This window comes from Diceros bicornis, chromosome 38 (genome assembly GCF_020826845.1).
Source record: "Diceros bicornis minor isolate mBicDic1 chromosome 38, mDicBic1.mat.cur, whole genome shotgun sequence".
Classification (NCBI taxonomy): domain Eukaryota; kingdom Metazoa; phylum Chordata; class Mammalia; order Perissodactyla; family Rhinocerotidae; genus Diceros; species Diceros bicornis.
This window is the reverse complement of record NC_080777.1, coordinates 17104831-17132006: the sequence shown is the minus strand read 5'-3', so window position 1 is coordinate 17132006 and position 27176 is coordinate 17104831. Positions and strand designations below refer to the sequence as shown.

The window sequence follows — 27176 nt, the reverse complement described above, 5'->3', positions numbered from 1 at the left end:
GATATGCTCTCAGAAGAATCACTTAGTTTTTAAACTAATAACTTCTCTTCAGTGACTTGTAAGAACTGTGGGCCAACTTGGCATTGCCGCTCGTTAAATTTTCATTTAACCAGTGGAATCACTGCCAAACAGCCAAGTGAAAATTACATGCTGCTTTAGCTTTCACAAAATAATTAGAGAAAAATAAGTATTTTCATATAGATAGTACCCCTCATTTCAGACAACCAGAAAAATAACACTTAGACCTCAATTAGGGAGGAACAGGTTCAAAAACAATCCTCATTTCGTTATACGATTACAGAATAATAAGCAATGGCTTTTTAGCATTTACGGTGTGTCAGTCAGTGATAACCCAGTGGGAATGGGCTGTAGCGTCGCGTCCCAGCTTTACGTCTTGGGGTGTCCATCCTTCACAAGTGGGTGTCGGTGAATGTGGTGTGTTCCTTAGTCACAGAGCTGAAACCCTTGATGGCATTCATCAGGTCCTCTTCATCCACATACTGAAAAATACGCCAATCAGCATTGGTTAGGATGTTTGCTGTCAAGTGTTTGCCATCAACTGACTGATAGTTCTATCAGTTTAAAAAGTAGTCAGTATTTTGTTAAAGGCTAATACCCTATGCTCAAAACTAGGCAGTGTAGTTTGAGACCACCCTTGCCTTTGCCTTAAGTTTACTTTATTGAAAGAATCACATCACACGCACACATGGACTAGAGACTAACCCAAAACGTATGTCATTTGAGTATTACATTGTGCTTTATCTTGGCATTTCTAAACCTCAGTTTTCTCATCTGTAAAGTGAGGAGATATTAAGATTTGAAGATTTAGTTCAAAATGTAAGTGGGAGAGCCAGAATGCAAGCTATTGTGCTCCATTGCGTCCCGTTCTCTTACTATATTTTGTATTGCTTGAATAGGGTAAGTAACTTCGATTATAATGTTATAATGAACAGGTATTTTGCCAAGTATTGGCATCTTCAGAAGCTTTCGCTGAACTGCTTTGCATACGGCGTGCTATTACTGTCGACTATCTACCATTCCTAGTACTGTGGAAAGCAAGTAAAAATGGCAATATGGTATAATAGTGAAGAATGGGGGCTCTGTAATCAGGCTATGTTTTTAAGATGCCAATTCCATGGAAAAATTACTAGTTGTGTGTCCTTGGGTGAGGACACACATGCATCTAAGGCCTCAACGTGTTATGTTGAACCATATGAAATTGCCATTTTGCTTGTCAAATATGATTATGTTTCAGCCTAATATGTAGGAAAAATTATTTAGAAACCTTAGATCTGAAATGGAATCATGGAATTCAGTAGTCATAGTAGCATCAAACAGACCCATGGTTTTAAAATGCATGATACGTATCATCATTCTGAACAAGCCAGAAGGACCGTGCATTTTATTTTATTTTGTATTGTGATTGGAACCTGGAGCCAGGAAGCTTGCTTTATTACTTGCCATTAGTTGAGAAAGGCTTCATGGAAGTCATCAACTTTTCAGTGAAGGATAAGTGAGAACTTAAAGAAATGAGTGAAAGAGTCCAAAAGCAGAAGCAGATGGTTGAAAGAAATGGAGGTGAGGGGCTGGCCTGATGGCGTAGTGGTTAAGTTCACGCATTCCACTTTGGTGGCCCGGGGTTCACAGGTTCGGATCCCGGGCACAGACCTATACATTGCTCATCAAGCCATGCTGTGGCAACATCCCATATGCAAAATAGAGAAAGATAGGCATGGATGCTAGCACAGGGCTAATCTTCCTCAGCAAAAGGAGGGAGATTGGCAGGGGATGTTAGCTCAGGGCCAATCTTCCTCACAAAAAAAAAAAAAAAAGAAATGGAGGTGACTAATCCTGCCTCAGAGGATGAAACAGAGGAGCCAGGTTCTTAGGTGGCTGTTTGTTATCTATCCCAAAGGAATGGTTCTCCATCAGAGGTGTGGTTGGTAAAAACTCTAGGATGTTATTCATTTCAGCCACTAGGGGCTCTTAACAAATAGATTATGATGAGGTTAACTTTCAAAGAGTCCATTATTTGTACCCACTGGACTGAAATTATGAGAGATGAAGTTCACAGACAGTAATACCTTTATCTATCATGATTTTCTAGGGTTTCTTGGAAAGGAACCATGGAGCCTGTTGGGAGAAAGACTCTTTTTCTTCTCTAACCATAAACCAGAAGGAAAAAGATGATGCACTTCTTTTTTTTCTTTTTTAGTAAAATAAGTGCTTTTACTTTATGCCTTCTTTCAAGCTAGTTCCAATGTTTCCAGTCACCTGCTGCCCAAGTTAATGAAGTGTAGGCTGTTTGTTCTCTTATTCACAAATTTATTTTTTGAATTCACAAATTTATTTTTTGAGTATCTATTGTGTGCTAAAAGAACAAGACAAAGTTTCCACCCTGCTCATCAAACAATTGTAGTAACACTAGTAAGCAGGTCTTTACAAAATACTTGGGTAAATGGTCAGAGGGATGCACTGAGTGCTGTGGGGCAGCATTCAATGGGTACAGGAAACTCCATGCCATCTCTTTACCAATATTCTTCTGGGATGTGTAGCAAAGGCTCTGGATGAGGAATCGACTCACCAGTCCGCTATCGTGGCCCATGATGGTTTCCCACAGCGAGTCATCAATCAAGACTTTCTTGTCTGGAATGTCCATGAGTTGGCTGACACTGCGGTGGAGAGAGCCTTGGGAATAGGTTTGGCTGATTTGGCTCTGACTTGGGATTCGAAGTACAGATATGCTCCGGCTGCTCCTAATACTCACGGGGGTCCCAGACCGGGGGATTTTGGTATCGACTAATCCCTGAAAAGAAAGTTGCTATTGGTGATTAATGTCTAAAGAAAACAGGTTTGAAATAAAACAGAAAATTGTGTGTCACACATTGTCAATGAAGAGAACACTGTCTCCATATCCTGCTACAGAACTTAGCTTATCTGGAATACTGTGGCCTTTGGTTTCTTGGTAAGGATGAGAAATAAATCAATAGTCACGTTAGATGGCCAGTGTTCTTAGCACCCAGAGAGCTCATGTACTAGTGCTTGGGCTATTGTGTCCTGTAGACAAGGGCTTGTTACAGGCTGCATTGCAAAGTGGTGGGGTGAGGGCAATAGAGGGTGGGTTAACAACATAATCTTATCATGCCTGTTACCACAGAGCCTTGCTCATGAGAACACTGCTTTCTCAGAGCAGTCAAAGTTAACAGTGTTCTCTCATGATTGCCCACTAAGAGTACGGTCGTATCACACTTTAAAATTCTTGGATTTGTGTAGGGAAATGGACTGCTCCCTCTCTCTTTTCTCATTCTGTATCGTCTCCCTTAGTGTAGGATTCCAGCCTCCAAAATAAATCAGGTCTGACATTAACATCAGAAAGATAAAGAAAGGCACTAGATGATAAGGACCTAGAATGTGCCCTGAGAAGATCTAACTGCTCTAAATATCTGAGGGATCTGATGTAGCTGGTCCAATCAACACTTTTCATTGTGCAGTCAACACACCATGCAAAAGATCATGCATTCATGCAGCACACAGATGTACCTCGAAGTGCATGGTGTAACTTTTTAGGGTAACATTGCTTGACACATCAGATATATCAGCCACAGAGTCAAACTGAGAACAAATGGGGAGGCATCAGTCAGCGTTTGGAACATTTTAAAACAAATTCTTTGGGTTTCTCCAATGATAGCGTAATCATACCCCTTGGACAGGGTTACAGAGCGCTGAAACTAGAGCTTGTCAGATGAAGATGTGTGTGTGTGAGTGTGTGTGTTGCCAGGGTAGTTCTCATTGACCTACCCAAGTGAATTGTCTGGAATCCTGAGCAGGTGAATCCAGCTTACTCCTGTTGCGATTCTTACCGGTTGATTCTGGAGCCCGTGGACACCAACAACGGATCTTCATTTTCTCTACTAATGCAAACTATTCTCTCTTTAGTTTAACTGACCTTCACGGATATTCTTCCATGTCTCCAACTTTGTGAGAACAATTTAGTTTCAAAAATGTTTTTAAAAAGCAACAGAAGAAGGCTTTCAAGTACATTTGGTCAACTGGGTAGGATTAATTGGGACTCAACGGGTTCCGGGGAACACTGCCCGGCACCGTGGTACACCCCAGATTTCACTTCCGCTCACCCTGCAGGTCCTGTAAGTGGCACCTTGACTGCCAAAGATGAGCCAGTTCTCTGGGCCCAGAGCCCCTGGCCACCAGCCAGTCCCCCCCACTCCTTCCCGTCCTCACACCTCCCTCAGCCTTGGCCACAGAGGAGAAGTGAATCCGTTGGGTGCCCCTCTACTATTCCATGATGGGAAGGGGTGTAGAGGAGTAGGGTGTTTCACCTCTTTTGTCTTCTCGTCCCAGTTGAAGCCTATGTCTGGCCCCAGAGGCAGCTTGGCCTGGGTCTTGTCAGGACTGCAAGGTCTAATTGGCAGCCCTCACTTGGTTTTTTTTAATTTTATGTGGTAGGAACACTTAACATGAGGTCTACCCTCTTAACAGATTTTTAAGTGAAAATACAGTATTGTTACCTATAGGTACGATGTTGTACAGTAGATCTCCAGAACTTCTTCATCTTGCATAACTGAAACTTTATACCTGTTAATTAGCAACTTCCTGTTTCCCCTCCCCCAGCCCCTGGCACCAGCATTCTATTCCTTGCTTCTATGAGTTTGACTATTTAAGATACCTCATATAAGTGGAATCATGCAATACTCCTGTAAGTGAACATAAGTGAGGCCATCTTGTTACGCTAAATGGCCTCAGCCCCTCCTCTGTGTGACTACTCGCTGCTCTGCACATACTCTAAAAAAATTCACGTGCTCTCCTGATTTATGGCCTCCGCTTACGTATGTACCCCCGAATAGCTTGAGAAGTTAAAAATTTTGTTCTATGAGTTTCTCTCCAGGAACAGGCTGACCACAGGAGAGAAACACACCTACAAGGTATCCATCACAGCTGACAGAAGAATGGAACAATGTGATGCCTAGAGCCCGTCATGCCTGCAGACCAACATCCCTGGACCCCTTCCTACTGCCCATTTTCCCTATATAACTGCCTCAAGATTCTGTAATCCTTGAAGATGGTTTTTTTTTTGAGACATTAGTTTACCATCTTCCTGGTTATGCCAGCCAATGGAATTAAAACTTCGTTCCTCGATTCCTAACTCATTATGATTAACTGGCTCTAATCATGGTGAGCAGAGCGAGCCTATTGCTAAGTAACACTCCCACCTGTTCCTGTTTTTATTGGTTATTGGGCAGTACACACTGCTGACAGGAATTGTATTATATTTTTAATTCATTCACGGTTGTTCTCAAGCTTGACTTTGCATCAGACTTCCGGAGAGCTGGTTAAAATGGTAGATTCTTGGGTTTCTTCCTCAGAGATTCAGGTCCTGCTCCTATGTGAGGCTGACACTGATAGTTCAGGGACCTCATGTTGGCAAAACAAAGCTTAACAAGACTATGAAAACCCTGAGCAATGGTACCGTCCAGCGTAATGTCCCCACGGGAATGATGTGATTGCTTCTTGATCACTAAGTTAGCCAAATGGACAAAACTGGATTTCTCCTCATGAAGGATTATGAGGAAGAGTGTAGGAGTGGGTCAAGGGACAGGAGATTTGCTCACTGAAATGAGTGATGGAACTAATGGTATGTGGATAAATTTTCCTGTAAGCACACTTCATGTTACAGAGTAGATACACCTAGCAGTGCTTGGGAAATTCCCTCCCACTTTCTCCATGCACTCCACAGGCCCCAGGGTTGATTTAGCTGGTCTCCCAGGTTAAAAAGATCCTCTGGTCATCTTGACCCTTCTGGAAGTGGTGCATCCTTTGTCTAAGAGCAAGGCTCCCTCAGAGAGAGCAAGTTACTCTCCAACAAGGGAAAACTTTCAAGTATTTGCTCCTCAGTGAGAATCTCCTGATGACTATGCACTGAGCAGAAGCAAATGGCCCGTGGTTTGAATTGGCCACTCAACATTCACTCGTTCAACAAATATTTGTGGACTGCAGATGTGGAATTGAAAAAAGACAGAGTCTCTTACGTTATGGCACTAAAATGGAGCCGGGCAGCCGTGAGGAGAGGAAAAAATTCCTCCTTCAGGATGAACTTTTGAATTCACTAGATACCTGAAATGAATCTGCAAGTCTTCTCAAGGATGATAAGATTATTGGGACAGAGACCTCATTCCTATTAGAGTCATGTCCCACATTCCTAACTTTAATGGCTTGTTTCAATCAACCCTCACCCCGATGATTACCCTGTGCCTGGAATTTGTTAAAGGACATTCCTTCCTGTTGTTTTCCTTTGCCCTTGTTAGCCACAACTATAAAACCTTCCTTCTCCCTTTCAGTGGTGGAAACACAATTCAAAGGCTATTTGAATTTATGTTTTTCCCAGGCTGCAGTCCTAACAAACCCTGAATAAACTTATTTTGTTTAAGTCTATCAGAGTCTACCTCATAATTAGTCAATATTTATTATACATCAAGAACTGTTCTGGGTGTTGAGGCACAACGGAAAATGGCGCACAGAATCCCTGCCCTCAGGGAGCTTACATTTACTCCAGGAGTCAGATAAACAGATCTGCTCTGGTGTCATGTGGTGATGAGAGCTCTGGAAAAGGAAAAGGGGACTAAGGAGAGAGGGGATTTTATTTTACGTGGAAGGGGAAGTGACATCTGTGCAGAGACCTGAATGAAGTCAGAGGGTGGACCACCCAAGAGAGCAGCAGAGACCGCGACCTGGTGGAAGGAGTTTGATGTGCTCTGGGAGGGACGGAGAGCAAGGGGAGTGAAATGAGATGTGGTTGGCAAGAACCGAGGACCAGATGATGTAGGGCCTTGTCGTCTTTGCTTCTCCATCACCAAGTCACTGTCCCAGAGCTGCTTCCTGCACCGACCACAAGCCATGAGCCTCAGAGGGACTGCTGCCCATTCGTGCCCCCGACACTTCTGCTACTTGGGCACAATACAGCTTGTCAGGAACTTAACCACTGCTCATTGCTGTGTCCTGGAAAAGTGAAGAGATCTGGAAGGCAGACAATACTACCGTTCACTCATCTCTATTTTTTTAAGTGTTGAGACTTAAGCAGTTTAGGCTTCTGTGCTTAATTTTGGTGCTGCTGTGATATTGTGATTTATAATACGAAATATGTATTTGGTTTTTGTCCCCATTTCTGGCACACAGCTCCTAAAACCCTTGGAATTCCCTAAGTGATGAGAGCGACAAAAGTGTCTTTTGTTATGTTAATGAAGTGACTTTTGGAAAACACCTAAAGATGGGAGCTCGTTGCCGGGGGAACCAACCAAGTCCTTAGAGGGTTGGAACTTTCAGTCCCATCCTCAAACCTCTGGAGATGGAGCGGGGCTGGAGATTAAATCTATCACCAATGGCCAATGACTTAATTAATCATGCCTATGTAATGAAGCTTCCATAAAAACCCGAAAGGATGGGGTTCAGAGAGCTCCTGGGTTGGTGAACACGTGGAGATTTGGGGAGAGTGGTGCACTCCAAGAGGGCGTGGAAGCGCCACGCCCTTCCTCATACCTTGCCCTACGCATCTTTTCCATCCGGCTGTTCCTGAGTTGCATCCTTTTATAATAAACTGGTAATCCAGTAAGTGAACTGTTTCTCTGAGTTCTGTGAGCCGCTCTAGCAAATTAATTGAACCCAAGGAGGGGATCGTTGGAACTTCCAACCTGGAGCTGGTCGATCAGAAGCACAAGTGACAACCTGGACTTAGAATTGTCATCTGAAGTGGGGAGTGGGGCAGTCTTGTAGGACTGAACACTTAACCTGTGGGATCTGATGCTATCTCCTGATAGATAGAGTCATAATTGCGTTGAATTATAGGACACCCAGCTGCTGTGAGAGAACTGCTTGTCGGTGTGGAAAAACTCCTCCACACATTGGAACTGGTGGTCAGAATTTTAGCTGCATAGGCGGCCACTAGCTCAGAGAGAACCTTTGTTCTGAAGAAACTGAAGAAAAGGTGCCCCCTCAGGCAGATGCAGCCCTCTGGGCACACAGTTTAGGGGTCAGACTGGTGTCTGGTGGGAATTAGAAATGCAGCCTTTCCTCCTCCAGGGAGACACAGCCCCCCACCAGAGCGCACCAGAGAATTCAGTCACCTTGTACCCCTTCAACGAGGGTTCTGGAAAGATCCACCTGCATAACCATATGTGTGACCCTCACCCCACACATTTGCCTGATCCCCTCTCTTGGGAGTGGGGGGTGTGGAGCAGGAGGGGTCATCCATCCTCGGTGGCCCAGGGGGTCAGGGCCAGGGCACAGACAGAGCACTGCCAGCACTTTAGTCCTTCCCCACACCCCTTTTTCATTGTTAATCCCCCAAGTCGCACAGTTATATAACCTAGAAGTTTCCCAGGTGATTTCAATATACAGTTCTTCTCCACCATCCCCTGACTCACACGACTTTCACAACATGTGAAAGACACAAATATTCAATCTGTGTCACCAAATGATTCTAATGTGCAGCCAAAGTTGAGACTGCTGTTCTAGAGTTCACTTCCCTTGGTGCCTCCATTCAGTCAAACATAACCGTCCTCTAGTCCCTTGTTGCCATGGCTCTGGAAACATTTCCCTCTAAATAAAAGCAAGTATTCTAGTCCTGTGATACAGGGAAATGAGGCCCGCCTTCAGGACATACCATGTGGGTCTCCCCTGGTGGGTAGACGCTCAGTGGAGACATCCTCTTCGGAAGAGGTACTAAGGGAGGTCTCTCTCTGATATATGGCTCTTTGTGGATTTTTCTTTGTAGTATCAGGAATAGGAAAATGGCCAACAAGATCAGGCCCAGCATTGCCATCAACACTATGAACCATAACTCGCTGTAGAACTCCAGGTCTTTGCTCCCCGATCCCCTCTTGTCTCCAGGAGTCGGCAGCACCAGGCCTGTAAAATCCAGGAACAGAAAAGGGAAACATCATTTCAGGAGGCAAGTGTGTGAGCTCCTGCCCTGATGTTTGATGGAAAATGGGCAAAGAGTTTAAAGCACTTCGTCTCATGGCGCTTGTTGGCACTTGTGTTTAGGCTTGGGGAATGGTGCAGTGGGTCGGTGGATTGTAAGGAGAACCCACAGCCCTCAGGAAACCTCACACACAGGTTCCTGGGAAAGACAGGGGAGGGGGTGAGAGGATTTTTAAAGGGGGTTACCAAAGTAACCTTGAGGAACGCCTGCATCACAGCTGTGTACCCTGGGAGCAAAGCCATTTCTTGGGCAATGGGCTCTCTAGAGGGGCTGGAGCCCTTACTAATATTGCTGCAGAGACCCCACCGCGTACACAGTCAGTGCTGCGGATCGAGGGTCCCCTCACTTCACGCAACAGCCCTGTTCCTGAGAAGTTTTGTGCAAACTGAATTTTGAGATATCCATTAGGATATTCACAGCCTGTGCTTGCTGACGTGTGGTCCTGGCATTTCTTATACCCTGGCCTCTCTGTTAAACAGTAAAAGCTCTGCAAGTCATCACTCAGGTGCCCGGGAGAGCTTCCTATGGAAAGCAATCCTTTAAACAGGGCCACTTACCCCTGATTTCTGTGCAAGTGTTGAGAGTTCAGTCGATATGATTCTCTGTTCAAGAGGCTAATAAAGAAGCTCTCATTTAATGAGCATTTACCCTGTGCCAGGCCCTGTGCTAAGGGCTTTGCAGGGATGAAGGATGGGGAGGAGCAGGATTATCAGGTCTGTGGATGTGGGAAAAGCTGGAATGAGACAGGGTAGGCAGGAGAAAGGCTGCCAGGGGTCACAGCAGGACAGCCTAAGGCATTGGACTCCTGCAAAATGAGCAGCAGAGGGTCTCAGAGATCATCTCCAGCCCAGCCACCTGCTGGGACCAGCTCAGAAGCTTCTGGATCCATGCAGCGCCATGCAGGCTGGCATGTAGCTATGAGCCCGAGAGCTGCTCTTCTAAAGCAATGCTTACGGCCAAGAAGAAGGACAAACAGACACAGTAGCAAGTGCCTACCCACTCCTTGGACAGTCTTCCCCCTTTTCAGCACCTCAGGGACTGGACGGTCTGCTTGGGACTTTACACCCACTTTTTCAGGGGCAGGATGAAGGGGGAAGAGTTCAGAATTGGGGTGAGAATGTTCCAGGGAGGCAGAGAGGGTGACTGAAACTGAATTTTGAACTCCATGAGAGGAGGGATACTCCTTTGCTAACCCTAACTCCCCTTCTGATAGCTCTGTGGGTAACAAAGTCACTTTGCCTCTCTAGGTCTGCTTCTCCATCTCTAAAATGATGGGTTGGAGTCAAAGTTCTGATCAATTTCAGCATGTCGAAATTCTCCTAATTAGGAACCAGTGTGTATTGTTTGATTAAAAACAAAACAAAACCCTTGGTTATATGCTAGAAGACTCGTTTCCTCTCTGTGTGGCACAGGGCTGTAACTCCAGAAACTGATCTGATGGGCTCAGTGGGCCCCTTGCTCAGGAAAACACAGGGGCATGTACGGCAGCCCCCCCAAGAGCAGCGTCAAAAGGGAAACAGCCCTCAGAACAGTACGAAAGAAATGAGGTCTGCGTGACTTTACTGCTTGAAGGCTGCCTTCAGGCAAGGGAACGGAAAGATTTTTAAGTTTATATCATAAAAATTAAAAGTGACTGTGGACATTAGCTGGATAACACATCTTAGAAATCTCCATAACTTTGCATAGTCGGTGTACGTTCTCTCAGCAATGGGAACCTCAATTTGTGTTCATGAACCAACAGGAGGATTTTCCTCCTTTATGAAAAGCTTGACATCAGCATAAGATGGTGTCTTTTTATCCCTTCTCTTTTTTCTTTTCAAACTCCCCTTTCATTTTAAGGGTCTCCACTCCGCAAGTAGGAGGCTCATGGTCAGGGTAGGGAACTCCAGTGGCTGGGCTTGGACTCCAAAGAAAAATCCAACCTAGAATGAGTGTCAGGGTAAATCCCTCCCTGTTAATTGCCTGCCTCCAGGGAAGACATACTTCCCAATGACTGAGGAGAGTGGACTGGCGGGATTTAGAAGGTGGATCAATCTAGGTTATATGGTTTTGCTCAACTTGTGGTCCTGGCCTCTGCATCAGAATCATTGGGCAGGGCTTGTTTAAAGGGCAGATCCTGGGCCCTCCTGATTCTGAATCTCTCCCGGGAGCCTGGGAAGCTATATAATAAACAAGCACACTGAGATGATTCTGATGCACACTTAAATTTGAGAACCATTGCTAAAGAAAAAGTACATGGCCAGGAGTCAACAGAAAGACCACATTCAAGTTCTCATCTTAGCAATGAACTTGCAGAGCATTCTTGGATAAGTTCTGGTGTCCCTCAAGCCTCCATTTCTTTACTTGTGGAAACATTGGAGTTGCTAAAAGAATACCAAATGAGGTCTGCTCTATCTCACAGCTGCTATTAAATTAAATGAGATAGACTAGGTGGGAGGAATTGCGTTAGGTGTTATAAGAAATTTTACATGGCATCCAGATGTGTAAAGTCTGGAAAAACAGAATAATATTTGATTATTTGTACAGATTGAAACTATCCTCGACAACAATATGTATGTTCACCTGTGTTTCAGAATTTTTGGGGACGTTTATTAGAAAAAAACCCAACTATATATACATACAAATTTGATATAACATTACTTACTGGAATGTAAAATAGGGTATCAATTACAATTCTGTTCTAATGGAAAAGATTTGACATATCTCTAACTTGCCCTTTGAAATTGTAAAGTATCTTATATGTTAGATTCAAAGATTGTGGGTAGAACTTAATTTAAAAGATGCTCTGTAAAAATTACAATTTCATCTCTTCAGCTAAATTATTTGGTATTAACAGTCAGTCATAATCTTTTATGGAGAATATGAGACAAAAGTTTCCTAAATTTACCTTTTTAGGCTCTGAATCTGGAATATTATCATTATGATCAACATAAATTGGCATTAGAGTATTTTCTCTCTTTCTCCGATCTCTTTCCTCTGACTTCCTTTATAAATAGATCTTTTTGTAAACCAAGTCATACAGCTCTTTGTTGATAGAATTTGTGGTTAGGAGAGAAGTTTAGTTTTTTCTCTCTGAACCTACAATTCAATGATTTGGCATTTTTGTTGTTGTTGTTGAGGAAGATTCACCCTGAGCTAACATCTGTCGTCAATCTTCCTCTTTTTTAAGTTTTTTTTGCTGGAGGAAGATTTGCCCTGAGCTAACATCTGTGCCAATCTTCCTCTATTTTGTGTGTGAGTCACTGCCACAGCATGGCTGCCGACGAGTGGTCTGAACCTTGACCACCAAAGAAGAGCACGCTGAACTTAACCACTAGGCCATGGGGCTGGCCCCTTGGCATTTTAAGAGTATATCTTAACTCCCTGCATAAGGTAAGTTCCATGAGGACTTTTAAAAAATTTCTTACAACACTTAACACAATTCCTTCTATATAGTCTATGCTAATATATTAGCACAAATATGTATAAACAAACATATGCATGTTTCCCTGGAAAAATAAGCAGATGCTACACTAAATATAATATGAATTAAATATTTACCAAATCCAGTAGAGGTATCATATTGGATCAAAGGCGTCTTAACACTTCCTTCCTCTGTAGTGCAGGTGACCTGGAAAAAGAAGGCTAGACAAAAGATAAATGAGTCAGTCATTCAACACCTTCAAATAGTGGGCATACTTTTAGGTATCATAACATGAAAAAGTCTGAAAATAGGATTCCAGAGCAAGTTGTGAGGTTTTGTCTAATATGAAAACTTATTTCTAAAATTATCAAGAAAAATAGTTATCATTAGTGTAATACAGTCATGTGTCACTTAGCGATGGGGATCCATTCTGAGAAATGCATTGTTAGGCAACTTTGTCATGGTGAGAACATTGTAGAGTGTACTTACACAAACCTAGATAGTATAGTCTACTGCACACCTAGGCTCTATGGTACTAATTTTATGATACCACCAGCATATGTGTGGTTTGTCGTTGACCGAAATGTCGTTATGGGGCCTGTGACTGTAATAGAATATACGTAAGTAACAAAACTAAAGAAGCTTACAGCTTATATAGCAAAGGAAAAGAATTATCAGAGGAGTAAAGGATCACACATCTAGTGTATCTTGTTCTGCATGTGGTCTCAACCTGTTCCTTTAAAACTTATCAGCGTACATTTCACTAAGTGACTCAGAGTTTCTTACTAAGCAGGAGAACTCAAAAGGAACCTTGGAAATCAAATGATCTAAATACCTCTTTCAATAGCCAGGAACCTGAGGCAAGCAACTCCTGTACGGTCCCCCAGATGGTTAGAGGCCTGGCTGGGAGTAGAACCCAGATCTCCCACTGTCAGTCCATCTTCCCATCACAAGCTGCCCAACTGACCGAGAACTCTGACTGGGAAAATGTGTAGTTGAATTGTCCTAAAAATGTCATTGATAAGTTTCAAATACTATAAATGCAATGCTTGAGATCATCGTCTACCTGCACCTTTACCCAAAATAAATCGTATTTTCAAGGAAATCAAAAAACCCCCACTAATTAATTCATTGAATAAATTCAGATTGTTAAAATGGTTTCACATCTATTGGTCCTGTGGCCACATTGATCATCAGAAAATATTTAATACCTTATAAAGCTTTTTCTCATTTCAGTTTAAAAACAAGACAAACAGAAGAAGGACATGTAATTAAACAGGGAGAAAGTACTTGGTTTTAGAAGGAAAAGGGTTGTTATTACAGGAAGAGATGCTGAGGTTAAGGAAGGCCCTTACTCAGGTCGTTAAGAGTTGGAGATGGTCACTGCCTAATTGGGCTCTATCTGGAGCCTGTGGACGCATCAAGAAAATCTCTGAGCTCCCTAAAAGGGTATTATCTCAGGATGCTCACTGACAACTTTTGGGTGCTATTTCTCTTATGAACACAGTCTGCCCTTGGTCTTGTTCCTTCATGGAGACACTCAAGTCACGCGGAGGCAGCACTCTACTAAGAGCAAAGCATCGGACAGCAAATGGGAAGAATACCTTCTTTCCTCTGAGCAGTAACTTTCCCACAAGAAGTGGCCACTTAAACCAAGACATTTTAATGATGAGCACTGTCACCTTTCAGATTGAACATCCCGTAAAGCTGGTGATCAGAGCTCCTTATACATCGAGAGGTGGGAGTCAGACACTAACTTTTGTCTGCCGTCCTCGGTATGCAGAGGGTGGTGTCGAAGCCACTGTATATGCGCTGTCCTCCATCGGTTAACACGAACTCCTTCAGTGGGCCGTTCAGAAGGAAAGAGCCGCTCCAGTTGACACACACCATAGACAAGTTGCTGTCCACTGAAAATGGGGCTCGGTACTCAGGTGCTGTTGGGAGAAAGTTGTATGTTCTAAAAATAGTTACTTCTGACTATCTGTGTGTATGTATCTTTTTTTTTTTAAATCTGAGCAAAAAAATTTTTGGCATTACTGGAACCCTTCATACTTTCCTCAGTGTTTAAAAAAAAAAATGGCATTGGGAGTGAAAAGAAAACCAATGGGAACATGTGTGAAATGCTTTCTCAGCACCTTGCACCTGCTCTTGAAAAAAAAAAAATCAACGGAGAGTGGTGTTTTATGAAATAAAACTATTAACATACAATGGTTCTGCTCACCAACCTAACCCTGGAGCTCATATTTTGTTGCATTTTCTTTCTTTTAACAGGTAAAGTATCCTTAACACTATTAACTACAGTGGATAGCTATTTTTCATATCAAATCAATATTTATTGCTACAAAGCCCCAAGGACTAGATGAAGTTAATATATTTTTTTTCTCCAACTCAAACTGCTTAGATGGTGAATTATGTCCTTTTGGTACCCATTTATTTTTAAAGCTTTTTCTTGAATCGTTAGTTTGTTTTCTAAGATAGTTAAGAAGCTTTGCAAATAGCAATTCTAGTGTAATAATTTATTGCCCTGACTAATCAATCAATAGCTTAGTTCATGAGTATATAATCAAATTCAGGTATCCTAAGTATTATATCAGACATAGAAGCGACTTGGTGTGCATTTACCAGGCATATTCTCTTTTCATTTTTCAGCTCCTTACTAAAACAAAGGGAAAACAACCCTTAACTGAGGCTCATCTTTTAAATGAATAATTTTCGTAGAAACAAATGAAGGGATACCACATCATCTTGTCAAGTCAGAAGAGATTTATTTCATGAGATCTCATTTTCTTCAAAATAATCAATACATTTATAACAGCATTAAGATCCACCTTTATCCTAAATTGGCTTTTAAGGAAAGAAAAAAGTGAGTGGTGGAAAAAAATTGGATATCTCTTTTTCTTTAAAAATTAAATCCATCTGTTGCTGATGTTAGGAAATATAACAAAATAAGGAATAATTGTGCTTTTGTGATCATTAGATTCAACCATGAAGACAAATTTGATTCTTCTCTTTCAAAATAAGACATTTTCATAAAGCTGTAAGAAAATTTTCTGCAAATACTAAAACAAGAGCTATCAAGCCCTCTTTAAATATCTGTTTTACAAAACAAATTTTGTCTACTATCACAACGGAACATACAATTATATTTGTCTGTGGCTTTCCTCTGTAACTTAATTCAATAGATTTCTACTTCTCCCCTATATCCTAACTGTACAATTAAAGAGAAGGCTTGTAAATAGTAGAAAATAGAAAGATAGGAGCTTTATTTGCTTCTGGGATTTGGAGATCTTCCTGAGGAAGAAGAGTGATCAAACCATCAAAATAATAAGGCATAACGGATTTGGAGACAGAAAATGGTAATAGCTACTATGCCACTCACACTTGATGTATTTTATCTCATTTAATCATTAAACAATCTTGTAAGAATTAGTTTCTAATTTTTCAGGAGAGGACACTAAGGTTCAAAGAGCTTAAATAACTTGTTTAATGTCAACAGCTGGTAGGAGACCAAGGATCTGAACTCAGACCTGCTTAACTCCAAAACCCGTGTTGTCTTGTTATAATCAGTACACATTTATTTAAAGGAGCCCGATTTACTAATTCACTTAACGGTGCACTCCAGGGGTGAACTGGCTCATCCTGATTGTTAAACATTCAGGAATTTTGTGAGTTGGTTATTAAACCCAGCCATTATTAAAATTAAATTATGTAAACTGAAATAAATTATATTAAAACAAAGGTAATAAGTATTCAAAATTCATAACTTCTTAATTATTTCACTGCATTTTATTATTATGTGCTCCTGAGGTTATATTCTATCTATTGTATCTGGATGGTGGAAATGTTAAATAATGGCGTACCACTAGCCATCTCTTCCCAACTCTGTGTTCAGTGCTGTCACGTTGGCAACATGAAATCAGTCATGGTGGGAGTATTTACACCATGGAAATTGGCAAGCACTTCAAATCAGGACATTACTCTCTCAGGAAGGCCAGTTGTTAAACATTTACACCTCACTTCTGCTCTTCTCCTAAAGGTGTGAATTACAGAGCGGGCAGAGGAGGCTGAATGTGTTGCTAATGCCTCTCCAGACCCTTTTCTGAGAGTACATGTGATCACATGTGTATAAAATTTCAAATACTATTTTCAAAGTATCTTCTAGTTTGTATTGTTCCATACACATTTTCTCTCCTCTAGTGTGTATAATGAGTTAAAAGTAGTATACATGATAGCCAGTCATTTATCGTATTTTTCCAAATCTGTGGATCTGGTAAATGGATTAAGAGAACACTTTCTCCCTTGATGCTACTACAACTTTATGTTTATGGATGGTGGAAATACTATGTAATGGCATGCCACTTGCCATCTATTAGCCATCAACTTTCAGCTCCTTCTCCATTGTAAAGGAAGAATAGAAAGGAAAGAAATCTGCTTCTCAAAGGTGGTGACTACGTTTTGTCCTGCTCCTTGTATATAGTAGCATTTTTTATTAGTAAGTCAGAATTCATTTTACTACACTCATTTCAGGAATAAATGTTTCTCATGGCTCCTTTTGGGTTTGTGAAGGGAAGATAGTGAGAGGAATAGGCAAAAAGGTAAAGGAGGTTACAAAATGACAGTGGACATTATTGAGAATCATTATAATTTGCTTTGATTATAGCGTGGGTGACAAAGACCGCTGATTGTTTAGTGTAGACAATGAACGTGAGAATGTTCAGTGCATTCACTCACTCGTTAAACAACACATTTTGTGGATCTAAGACACTATGCCCGGTGCAGGAGACAATGCAGAGAAAATGAGGACTGAAGGAGCAGATTCAAGGGGAAAGATGCGAGCTCTGTTTGGTTATGAGAAATTTAAGCTGGTTATGAGAAGTCCAAAGGGAGATGAGGAAGGGTGTGGGGGTCTGGATCTCAAAGCAGAGGACTCAGGTAGGACGTGACCATTTGGGTGTCAGCCTTCGGAACTGAAGACTTGGAGTAGATGAACTCATCTGAGGAGGGAAGAGGAGACGAGGGAAAGGGTGAGGAGAGAAAGTTTAGGATTGAGACTTAAAGAATTTGGTTGGTGGACGTTCAACCAACAAAGCTGACTAAAATTGAATATCCAAAGGGGCAGGAGGGAAACCAGGAGAGACTTGTCATGAAAACTAGTGACGGTTCAACTGCTGAATGTTACCGAGAAGTCAATGAAGGTGACTACTGGAGAAAAATGCCCACTGGATTATCACTGTGGAGGTCAAGGGCAAATTTACGAAGAGATTTTCATGCAGCGAGGAGATGAAAACCAGTTTGGAGGAAGTTCAAGGATAAGTGGGAAGAAAGAAAATGGCCAAAGCACTTGAAGGACTATTCTTTAGAAAAGTTTTACCTTGAGGGGGAGGAGGGTGGGCAGTAACCAGAGGAGAAATGGAGGTTGTTTGCTTTCACATTAGAGAGAAAGAAACAACTGTGACTCCAGCTGGGATACATTCATGATTAAGGAGAGAGAAGGGATGATCAGTACTGGAGAGGATGATATTTAAAGCACATAGAGCAGGTGAGTATGGCTATTTGGGGCAGGAAGGGAGCACGTTACTGCCTGACGACTTCTCTTTTCCCGGTGAATTACAAGTCAAGGAGTTCTGCTGAGAATATAGGGAGAGGTGGGTGAGGATGGTACGGGTGTGTGGGGAGAAGGGCTGAGAAGAAGTGGGAGGTTTAAGGAGGGTGGAGGAGGTTGGAAATCTTCAGTACAGAGAGTAGGAATTTAGTTGACCAGGGTAACATCATAGTACTGAGGATGCTGCTGAGCTGAGTGGTCATGAATTTAGAGTAATATTGTTCCTTTCTAGGTGTGGAAACTGGCCAAGTGACTTAAGCTCTGGCCTTCATTCAGGGCCACCTCATTGTGTAACTCCAGGAGCCTCAGTTCAGATTCTGGTCTATGTGAATGACAGCCTGGAATTATAGTGCACCGTCCATAGTCCTGCCTCAGTTTTCTCATCTGTCGATTTGGATAATAGCAGTACTCACTTCATGGGTTTGTTGTAAGGATTATTTGTAAAATGCTTGAAGAGTGCCAGGAACAAGCAAGTCCTCTCTACACATGACCTGTTGCTAACATCCTGCCATGTTGTCGCTCAGACACATTAAGATCTTTCCATGAGGCACTGGATTTTCATGAGTGCATAACTCTTACTTTTAAAAAAGCCAATGCCAAAGACTGAAGTTGAAATTATAATCTGATATAATGTTTCTGAAACACAAATTTGCAATAAGTATCTAAAGCCTTAAAGTATTAAAATATGTGGGTGTAGTAAATTCCATTTGTCAAAATTTAAGAAAATAATCAGACATTCAAACAAAGATGTGTTCATAAAAAAATTTCTCATCGCGTTTATAAAAGGAAAACATTAGCAACAACTGAAATGCTCAACCAATTTATATGATGGAATATTATACAGCCATTAAACTTGATGGCTAAAGAGTTTTTAGTGCCATAGGACATGCAAATAAAATAATGTCAAGTATAAAAGCAGACTATGGGGGCTGGCCCCATGGTGTAGCGGTTAAGTTTGCGCACTCTGCTTCGGTGGCCCGGGGTTTGCTGGTTCAGATCCCGGGTGTGGACTCACACACTGCTTGTCAAGCCATGCTGTGGCAGCGTCCCATATAAAGTAGAGGAAGATGGGCATGGATGTTAGCCCAGGGCTAATCTTCCTCAGCAAAATAGAGAAGGATTGGCAACAGATGTTAGCTCAGGGCTAATCTTCCTCAAAAAAAAAAAATAGTGAAAATAAAAAAAAAGCAGACTGTGAAATTTTCATTAGAATATGATCTCAGCCATGTAATAAAAATTATGCATAGGAAAGGGATTAAAGGAATGAATTATGCCAGAATATTAATAGTGGTTGCCTCTGAGTAGTGGGATTATAAGCAGGACTGGCTTCCCAGGTGTGTGACCTATGCGGTTGCACAAGGCTCCTTGCATAGAAGAGTCTAGGACTTAGTTTGATGTTTTGCTGTCACTATCTTGAAATTCTTACTGAGTTTTGAACAAGGTGCCCCATATTTTCATTTTCCCCTGGGGCCCTCAAAATTATATAGCTAGTTCTGATTATAAGTACTTATTTTATTCTTAATACTTTTTGTATTTGTCGTTTTTAATGAATAGACATATATACTTTGTAAAATCTGAAAAGAAGTTATTTTATAGAAATGTAAGAAGACCTGAATTAACTAATTTCCCCTTTTTGCACCCAGGTGCCTTTTTGCTTTCTTGACAGTGCCATGTTTGAATGCTCTCTGGAAATTCTAGAGATTTGTGCCATATCATTTGAAAAGAAAACGAGTGACAAATTTCTTTAAAAACTCATCTCAACCGTTTGTCTCTTTTCCATCCTTCTTGTGCGTTAATTTCCTCTGAATTGGTTTTCACCCCATTGCTACATGAAAAATCTTCCTAAATTCACCCTTGAGCTCCATATTATTAAATCCAGTAGGCATTTTTTCCCAGTAGTCATCTTCATTGATGTCTCAGTAGCCGTCACTGTAATTGAACACTCACTCAATCCTTTTAAAAAACTGTTTTCCCCTATTTGCCTGACAAGCCTCTCCCAGCTGCCCTCCTAACCTCTCTGGCTTATGGAGGCAGCTGCTTCTACTCACATTCTTTTTGGGTGGTGAAGCTGATCCATTCAGAAGCCGTGCTGCCCACTTCATTGTGGGCCACCACTCTCAGCCTGTAGGTGGTGTACGGCTGGAGACCCCCAAGGCTGGCTGTCTGTCCTGGCCCGCTGTACTTTGTCTCTGTCTGGCTGGGAGTGCAGGGAACAGCTGAACCAGGAGAACAAGCCTTGTAGAGCTGGAGCTCATAGCTAGAGCAGGCATGGGTATGTAAGGAGAAAACAGGCAATGAATTAGTTTAACTCTCTTCTAAAACAGGTTATATTTTGTGAGGAGACATTTAGTTTTCATTGAACTACAAGCTCTTTACAATTTCCATTTGCAGGGAACTGTTCTCAGGAACACTTGATTTAATCCTGTTGGAAATGAGCAGCTGATGTAACCAGAGAAATGATGATAAGTCACATGTATACACATGTGGCCGTCCACCCAGCAACTAGTAATCCTTGTTGGTAGAGAGAAGATATTTCTCCCTTTTTAGAAGAGAGTGATAAAATTGTTCCCTTCTGTTGAAAATAAAGAAAATCTTTTTCCCTCCAGATTATTTTGAGTGAAATAACTTCTTTGTTCTTTCAAATAGTGGTTCATTACAACATTTTAAATTAGATCAAAGAAGTTCTGATTGAACCACAAAAGTTTCTGATGTTCCAACTGAAGCCTATAGAATGAGTAATTCCAGGCAACCACGAGGAGGGGCATATTCTTTCAATGAATGCAAACACATTGCATTGTCTTTCTTATTTAGAGACAATTTTGTTGTTCACTTTTCTATCATTAGTTGATTTTATGATTTAAACACTTTGCCGGGAACATTACCACTCAAATCAGTTTATTTGTCTATTTTGCTACAGGTATCTGTTCAATATGCAAGTCTTCCTTGGGGCATGCTGGGTAGCTATCTGTCTGTATGCATGTCTTATTTTGGTTTCTTTGTTCTTCTGGCTGGCCCAGTACCTTTGAATGACACCATTGGGGAACAGAGGGGGACTCCACTGGAAGGAAGCCGTCCTCGAAGCCAGTGTCTGGATTTGGGGAGAGGACAGTCCTGAGGGTAGAGCGGGATGAGTTCTCAGCTCCGCCATTGGCCCTTTGCTGCAACAGTTGAAGCAGGTGCAGGCTTCTACCCCAATGGAGTACGTAGTGAAGGGCTGCAGGCCATGGAGAGTCTGCTGGGTGGCCATGCCCTCTGACAGCTGTAGGAGGAGAGAGAAGACTAAATGAGACAATATCACAAGTCATAGACAACCGATAAATTTTTATCATGTATCCCACTTCCTATGAATAGAGCGCCATGCTAGGTACTCGGGGAAATGCCCCATGGCATTTAGGATAGTATTTACTCTCAAGGAATTATCAATCCAGTTGGAGAGACATGAACTTAAATATGTGAAATAGGTAATGATATAACCACTAGATAGAAGTTTGATGTAACAGGATAGAAATCACAAGGCATAATATAATCCATTATCAATTACCATAGAAAGACACTAGAAAATGACATAAAGCACACAAAATATTGATCGAATTCTGTGACCCTCAGAGTGATGCCTTTTCAAAAAACAAAATCTGTATTTGAATTATATTTCCAGTCAACATCCACTAAGGTCCATATTCTGCCATTGTTACTTGCATGTAATTTTTGAATTGAAAAGCCCCTCAAATCTATGTTAGAGTTGAGAATTTAAGAGCTTGAAATATATATTTTAGATATTTGTATATTTTATATATTTTGTATATGTTTAAGAGTTTGAAAGTCCCTCTCTTCCTCTGAGGATGCTGGTTTATACAAAATATCATAGCTTTCTTCTCACTCATCTTTGTTGCATTATAAACTTTTTGGTTTATTTGGAGCAAAGTGTTGATCTCCTTGTGGTTTTATTAAGTACTCTTTGGAACCGAGGAGTTCAGAACCTGGAAACTAATTTTCACGTTGACATAAACAACATATAATTAAGACGAGCTATCTGTTACTTTAAAAAATGCATACAACGCGCTCCAAATATAAATTATTTTAGTTTTTTAATATTATCATTTTATAAGCATGGATAATCAAGGGTTGATTGTATTTACATCATCTATATTTATTGAATACAAAGCCCTGTAGAAAATATGCTAATACTCCTCTAACATTCAATGGGAGACTTCTTTGTACGTGAGTTATCATTTGAAGTTGTCTTCCAATACCAGGTACTCCAGCCTCAGAGGATTTCTACATACTCACCCAAATTGTTCCCTAAATTGGTCTAAATAATTTATAATGTGATACTGGGATCTGCACAATTTCTCTATGAGGTTGTGTGAACTAAGTGTTATAATCTATACTTATTTGTGAGACATGAGGGAGAAGCTGTGCCAGTTATGATGCAAGCTGCGCCACAGAAAAAAGAGACTTCATCCCACTGGCTCTTAGTCTCTTCATTTAAATAACGCAGGAGCTGGTCTAGTTGATGATTAGTGGCCCCTCCAGGCAATGGCTTGGCTAAAACACAATGTGAAAGATGATTTTCCTAAACAGTCCATCCTGTCACCCGGAAGTGCCCCAAACGTGTTATTACACAAACCATGAAGATAGAACTGTGCTGACTGAGCTGTTCTGCCGTCTCTTCCAAAGGGCTAGAACTTTCTAGAAGTCACCAACAGAAAGACTGAGTTTTCAGTGTGTTATTAGGGATTTGTGCATGCCATGATGGGGATTCTGAGGATATTCTTTGCTCTATTTCTTCATTTTCATGTTAACATTTATACAACTCACAGTGACCGTTTGTCAGCCCCTTACTATATGCCACTCCTACATTAAATGCTTGACATGTGTTTTCAAGTCAATTAAATTAATTAAATTTGATTGACTCTAAAGTCTTAGGTTTCTTATAACATTTTTGGAATGCCTAATACCATGTTTAGCACTTCTCTCCGTGAGCATTTACATACTTTCTGTATGTTTCCCAGCTGTTACTATTTCTTCTCAGAGGGATCTTTGTGTTACTAAGTTCATCACAGGGCAACTGAGAACAGATGGATAAGAAAGAAAGATCGAAGGGAAGAAAACACAAGGGCACCATGGTTTATTTTTAAAAACAAACCAATCCTGGATTTTCGGTTCAGAGTACTCTGCTGCTCACCACAGTCTCCACCCCGCCGGTCTTGTTGGAGAACAACCTGTAGAGACTGACGATTCCATTGGGCTTCCCAGGGGTGCTGATGGTGGCCACTGCTTGGGTGGAAGAGACCGCATGGAATTTGGGGGCCCTGAGACCTTCTGGGGGTGCAGGCCCGGTTCTACACCGTGTCCAGCTACTGGCGGCTTTTCCTGCTGAATTCACTGCCCAGACCTCCAAAGAGAAATCAATAAGACCAGTCAAAAGCAAGATAACCTCAGGCTGAAAACAAAGTCAGCAACCGAAAGCAACTAACCCCAGTAGAATGAGATAAACTTTGATCTTGCAACTCTACAATCACAAAGGAGAGCAGGTCCTTCCTCTTTTTTGTGTTGGACCGTGTGCACAGAGAGGGGGGGGTCTATGAGGATCCCCGATTTTGGAACGCAGCAGGTTGATTTAAGCCTAATAAAAAACTGCTCGTCTCTGTGCGGGGTGTGGAGTGATGTTGTCAGCCTCTGCAAACTGGATGGATCTGCAGACTACATAAAACTCAGCAATTCTTAAACACCGTCCCCCCCAAATCTGCATGAAAATTAAATTTTCCTTTCATCAAGGAGGGAATAAACATATGGAAGGATGTATAATCTTATTTATCAAGAACCATTTGTATAATTAAACACGAATATCCTAAAAGGTTGCCTTGGGTCGTCATTTGCATGAGTAAGTAATTTGTCGGATGTCAGGTATCATAGACAGAGGAGATGGATGTGTGAGTGGATAGGGTTAAATTAGGCCAATACCAGCCAACTACACAGTGATCAATCAGAATGATAGATCTAAATGGCAATACGAGAAGACTGTCTGTGTGCTTAGGAGTAGGAGTGTTCCTTAGTAAGCTTTCATATGTGCAAGTCTAACTTCGGGAAATTATTTTCTCATTTGGTGTCTTCTACTATATTTATATTTATATTTATATTTATATTTATATTTATATTTATATTTATATTTATATTTATATTTATATTTATGTCTATATCTATATTCATATTTATATTATGTATATCGATATCTACATTTGTTTAGATTTATGTTTATATATAAATTTGTTCTGAGCTTTTAAAGACAAGTTTGGAAAACTTGTGTGATTTGATAGTATACATGTTCCAGGTGTGCGGTGTTAAAAAAGCATGCAGAACATTCAAAATATGAGCTATTTAGGAAAAAACTGCAGAATACTTTGCAGTGAGGGTTTTGTTTTGTTTTTGTTTTGCCTTTGCATCAATAATATCTTCAAGAGAACAAAGGAATAGTAGAGAGATTTTTAGTAGTTAGGCTGATCCCTATCAGTGTTTCCATACACTTTCTTGGGCAGATTCCTTTGTAAAAGTAAAATTTCTGATGTCGAATTGCTCTTAGGCTGTTGTCAAATGCAAATCTCCAGCCCTTTGCTGATAGGATTGCCAGAAGTCCCTTTTTTTTTTTTTTTGATGAGGAAGAATGGCCCTGAGCTAACATCTGCGCCCATCTTCCTCTATTTTGTATATGGGACGCTGCCACAGCATGGCTTGATGTGCTGTGCATAGGTCCGCACCCGGGATCTGAACCTGCAAACCCTGGGCCACTGAAGCAGAGTGCGCAAACGTAACCACTACACCACTGGGCCGGCCCCTGTTAAGGCTTTTTAATGCTGGTGTTGGCAGGTAGGACTCATCATGTCTTCCTGCATTACATGAGCTTTTACTGGGCGGAGTCCTATTTTCAAAATGTAATTTAACCCATGGTATTTTAAAACACTCCAGTCTCAATATTAGACTGTTTTGCTGTATTTCTTTAGACATATTCTCTTCTAAAAACTAGGCAATGGGAAATTCCCCATCACTAACTGGGAATGTATGTAGGCTCTAGTATCTTTTGTCTTTGATGGGAGACCTTCATAAGACAGTGCTCTGTTTCCTAGTCTTTCTTTTTAGCATTCAATCAATTTGAGATCAAAAATAGCATTCATATAAATCAACCTGCTTATGCAAAGCAGGATGAGCCTATTTACATGAGCCACTCTGAAAATGAAAGCAGCTACAATGAAGACAAAGCTGACTGAGATAATGAAGCATTATGCATTTCACAAAACTTGGACCACAAGGCAGTGTCTCTGTTCTACCAATCCACCTGAAGAAAAGCAAAAGAGAAACTGTCAGTGATATTCTCTCTCTTTCTCTCCATCTCTCTTTCTCTGTTGAGGTAAAAAGTCCTTTACCCAGAAAGCTCTGTGGATTTTTGTCAATGCCCAGCTAAATAAGAGATAAAGGGACGGAAGTGTAGGTCAGGATTCAGAATAAAAATACTAACAGATTATGCTTATGATTTCTACCGAGAAACAATGGCCCCAAGATTTGGGCCCATCTTTACAGGGTGGAGAAAGAAGAAACAGAGATCTTGCTGGGGAAAATTTGAGCACGAAGTCCTGATATTTTAATTTTAATGAACCAATATAAAAATCAAGTAATGAAATATCTTGAGAATAGACATAAAGTTACCTACTGTATCTATCTCTATCTATTCTATCTATCTATCTATCTATCTATCTATCTATCTATCTATCTATCCATCCATCCATCCATCCATCTACCACTTATCTACCTACCTTTTACCTAACTGAATAAGCCAATCCATCTGGTTTGTATCCCAAAATTTCCTCTTATGATCAATGGGTACATAACAGAGTGTGTGGGCTGGTCACAGAAAAGAAGGGACTTTATAGGGGTCAAAAGCAAAAGAAAGGCTTATGAATTCTATGGCCAAGAGAAAAAAAAGTAAATAAATCATCTCTGATTTATTCAGAATATCCTCATACCTACAGCATCCAGCTAAACATATTTATTCTTTTATAATAAAAAAAATTAAAGATGATTAAAGTCTGCACTAAAGCAATTTCTTATTTGAGTTCAATGAACACTTGCACATGTGTATGTATGCATGCGTGTGCGCGCGCGCGCACACACACACACACACACACACACAATTATAACTGTAAGAGTTAGGAACTTCCAATGAAGAGCTGTTAAAGATGAGAACAAGTTAGAACTGGCCAAGTTGAGGTATTTTCTTCTCTAAGATTTTGGTTGTAACCATGAAAAGAGTTACAATGTAAGAAGATGTCACAGAAAACATAGATTAACTATTTGAATAAATATAAAATAACTAAAATTATCTAACCACAAATTCTATAATTGACTAGTGAAATGGTAGATTAATATATCTGTTTATATTTCTGTTTTCAATGTAATATTTTTTTATCTAGTGACTATTACCATCTTTATACTGTTGTCCGTTAAAAAAAAATGAAATTATTCTTTATTTACTCTCTCCTCCCAGGACTAATTACTGTATTTTGGTACACTGAGCTGCCCAAATCTCATTGCTGTGGAAACAATGAGTTCAATTGTTTGTCCTCTGTTGAAAGGTGCTTCTTAGAAATCTCCCTTCAGAGAAGTCTTTGTCAAAATGTGTTCCTTGGCTGCAAGCATCAAAATTATTTTGGGTACCTGTATCACAATTCCTGGTGAAAGGACTGGGAACCTGCCTTTTAACACATTTCTAAGTGATTGTTGTGTCCAATATTGTTTGAGAAACACAGAGAGCTATTCTCCGTAGAACCCAGCACAGAAATCTAGGCATTACACATATTTCAATTTCTATTCATGTGTTATCTATTTAGACTTGTACTTTATATTACCTTCAGTCATTCAAAGAAGCACAACGCACATTTCTGTTTGAATATGGTACAATTGCTATAATCATCACAGATTTTATTACAGTGGCTACAGTTCCAAACAGAACCGGAGTTCATTAGCTTTGTAGAACAACCATTTGCCAGCTAGTTTCCACTCCAGGTGCAAATTTCTTGAAACATTGCTATTTCTGGAACTTCTTGGGTCTATTTTTCCCTTGCAGCCCAGATGCAGATTATTCTAAATGCTCGAGATTTCTCTCAACCCAACACTTCTCCTTCTAATTT

General features: G+C 40.9%; 1 protein-coding gene across 1 annotated transcript in view; it reads right to left on the bottom strand.

The window, feature by feature from the left end:
• Positions 1–410: 410 nt before the first annotated feature.
• Positions 411–27176, bottom strand: part of USH2A (usherin) — a 747185-nt gene continuing 720419 nt past the window's right edge. Inside the window, exons 64-71 of the mRNA XM_058533703.1 lie at positions 23183–23392; positions 21018–21256; positions 20046–20254; positions 14153–14329; positions 12533–12616; positions 8672–8916; positions 2585–2806; positions 411–500 (exon numbers count right to left, since the gene is read on the bottom strand). Coding sequence (XP_058389686.1) covers positions 411–500; positions 2585–2806; positions 8672–8916; positions 12533–12616; positions 14153–14329; positions 20046–20254; positions 21018–21256; positions 23183–23392 — 1476 coding nt within the window. The remainder of the gene's footprint in view (positions 501–2584; positions 2807–8671; positions 8917–12532; positions 12617–14152; positions 14330–20045; positions 20255–21017; positions 21257–23182; positions 23393–27176) is intronic.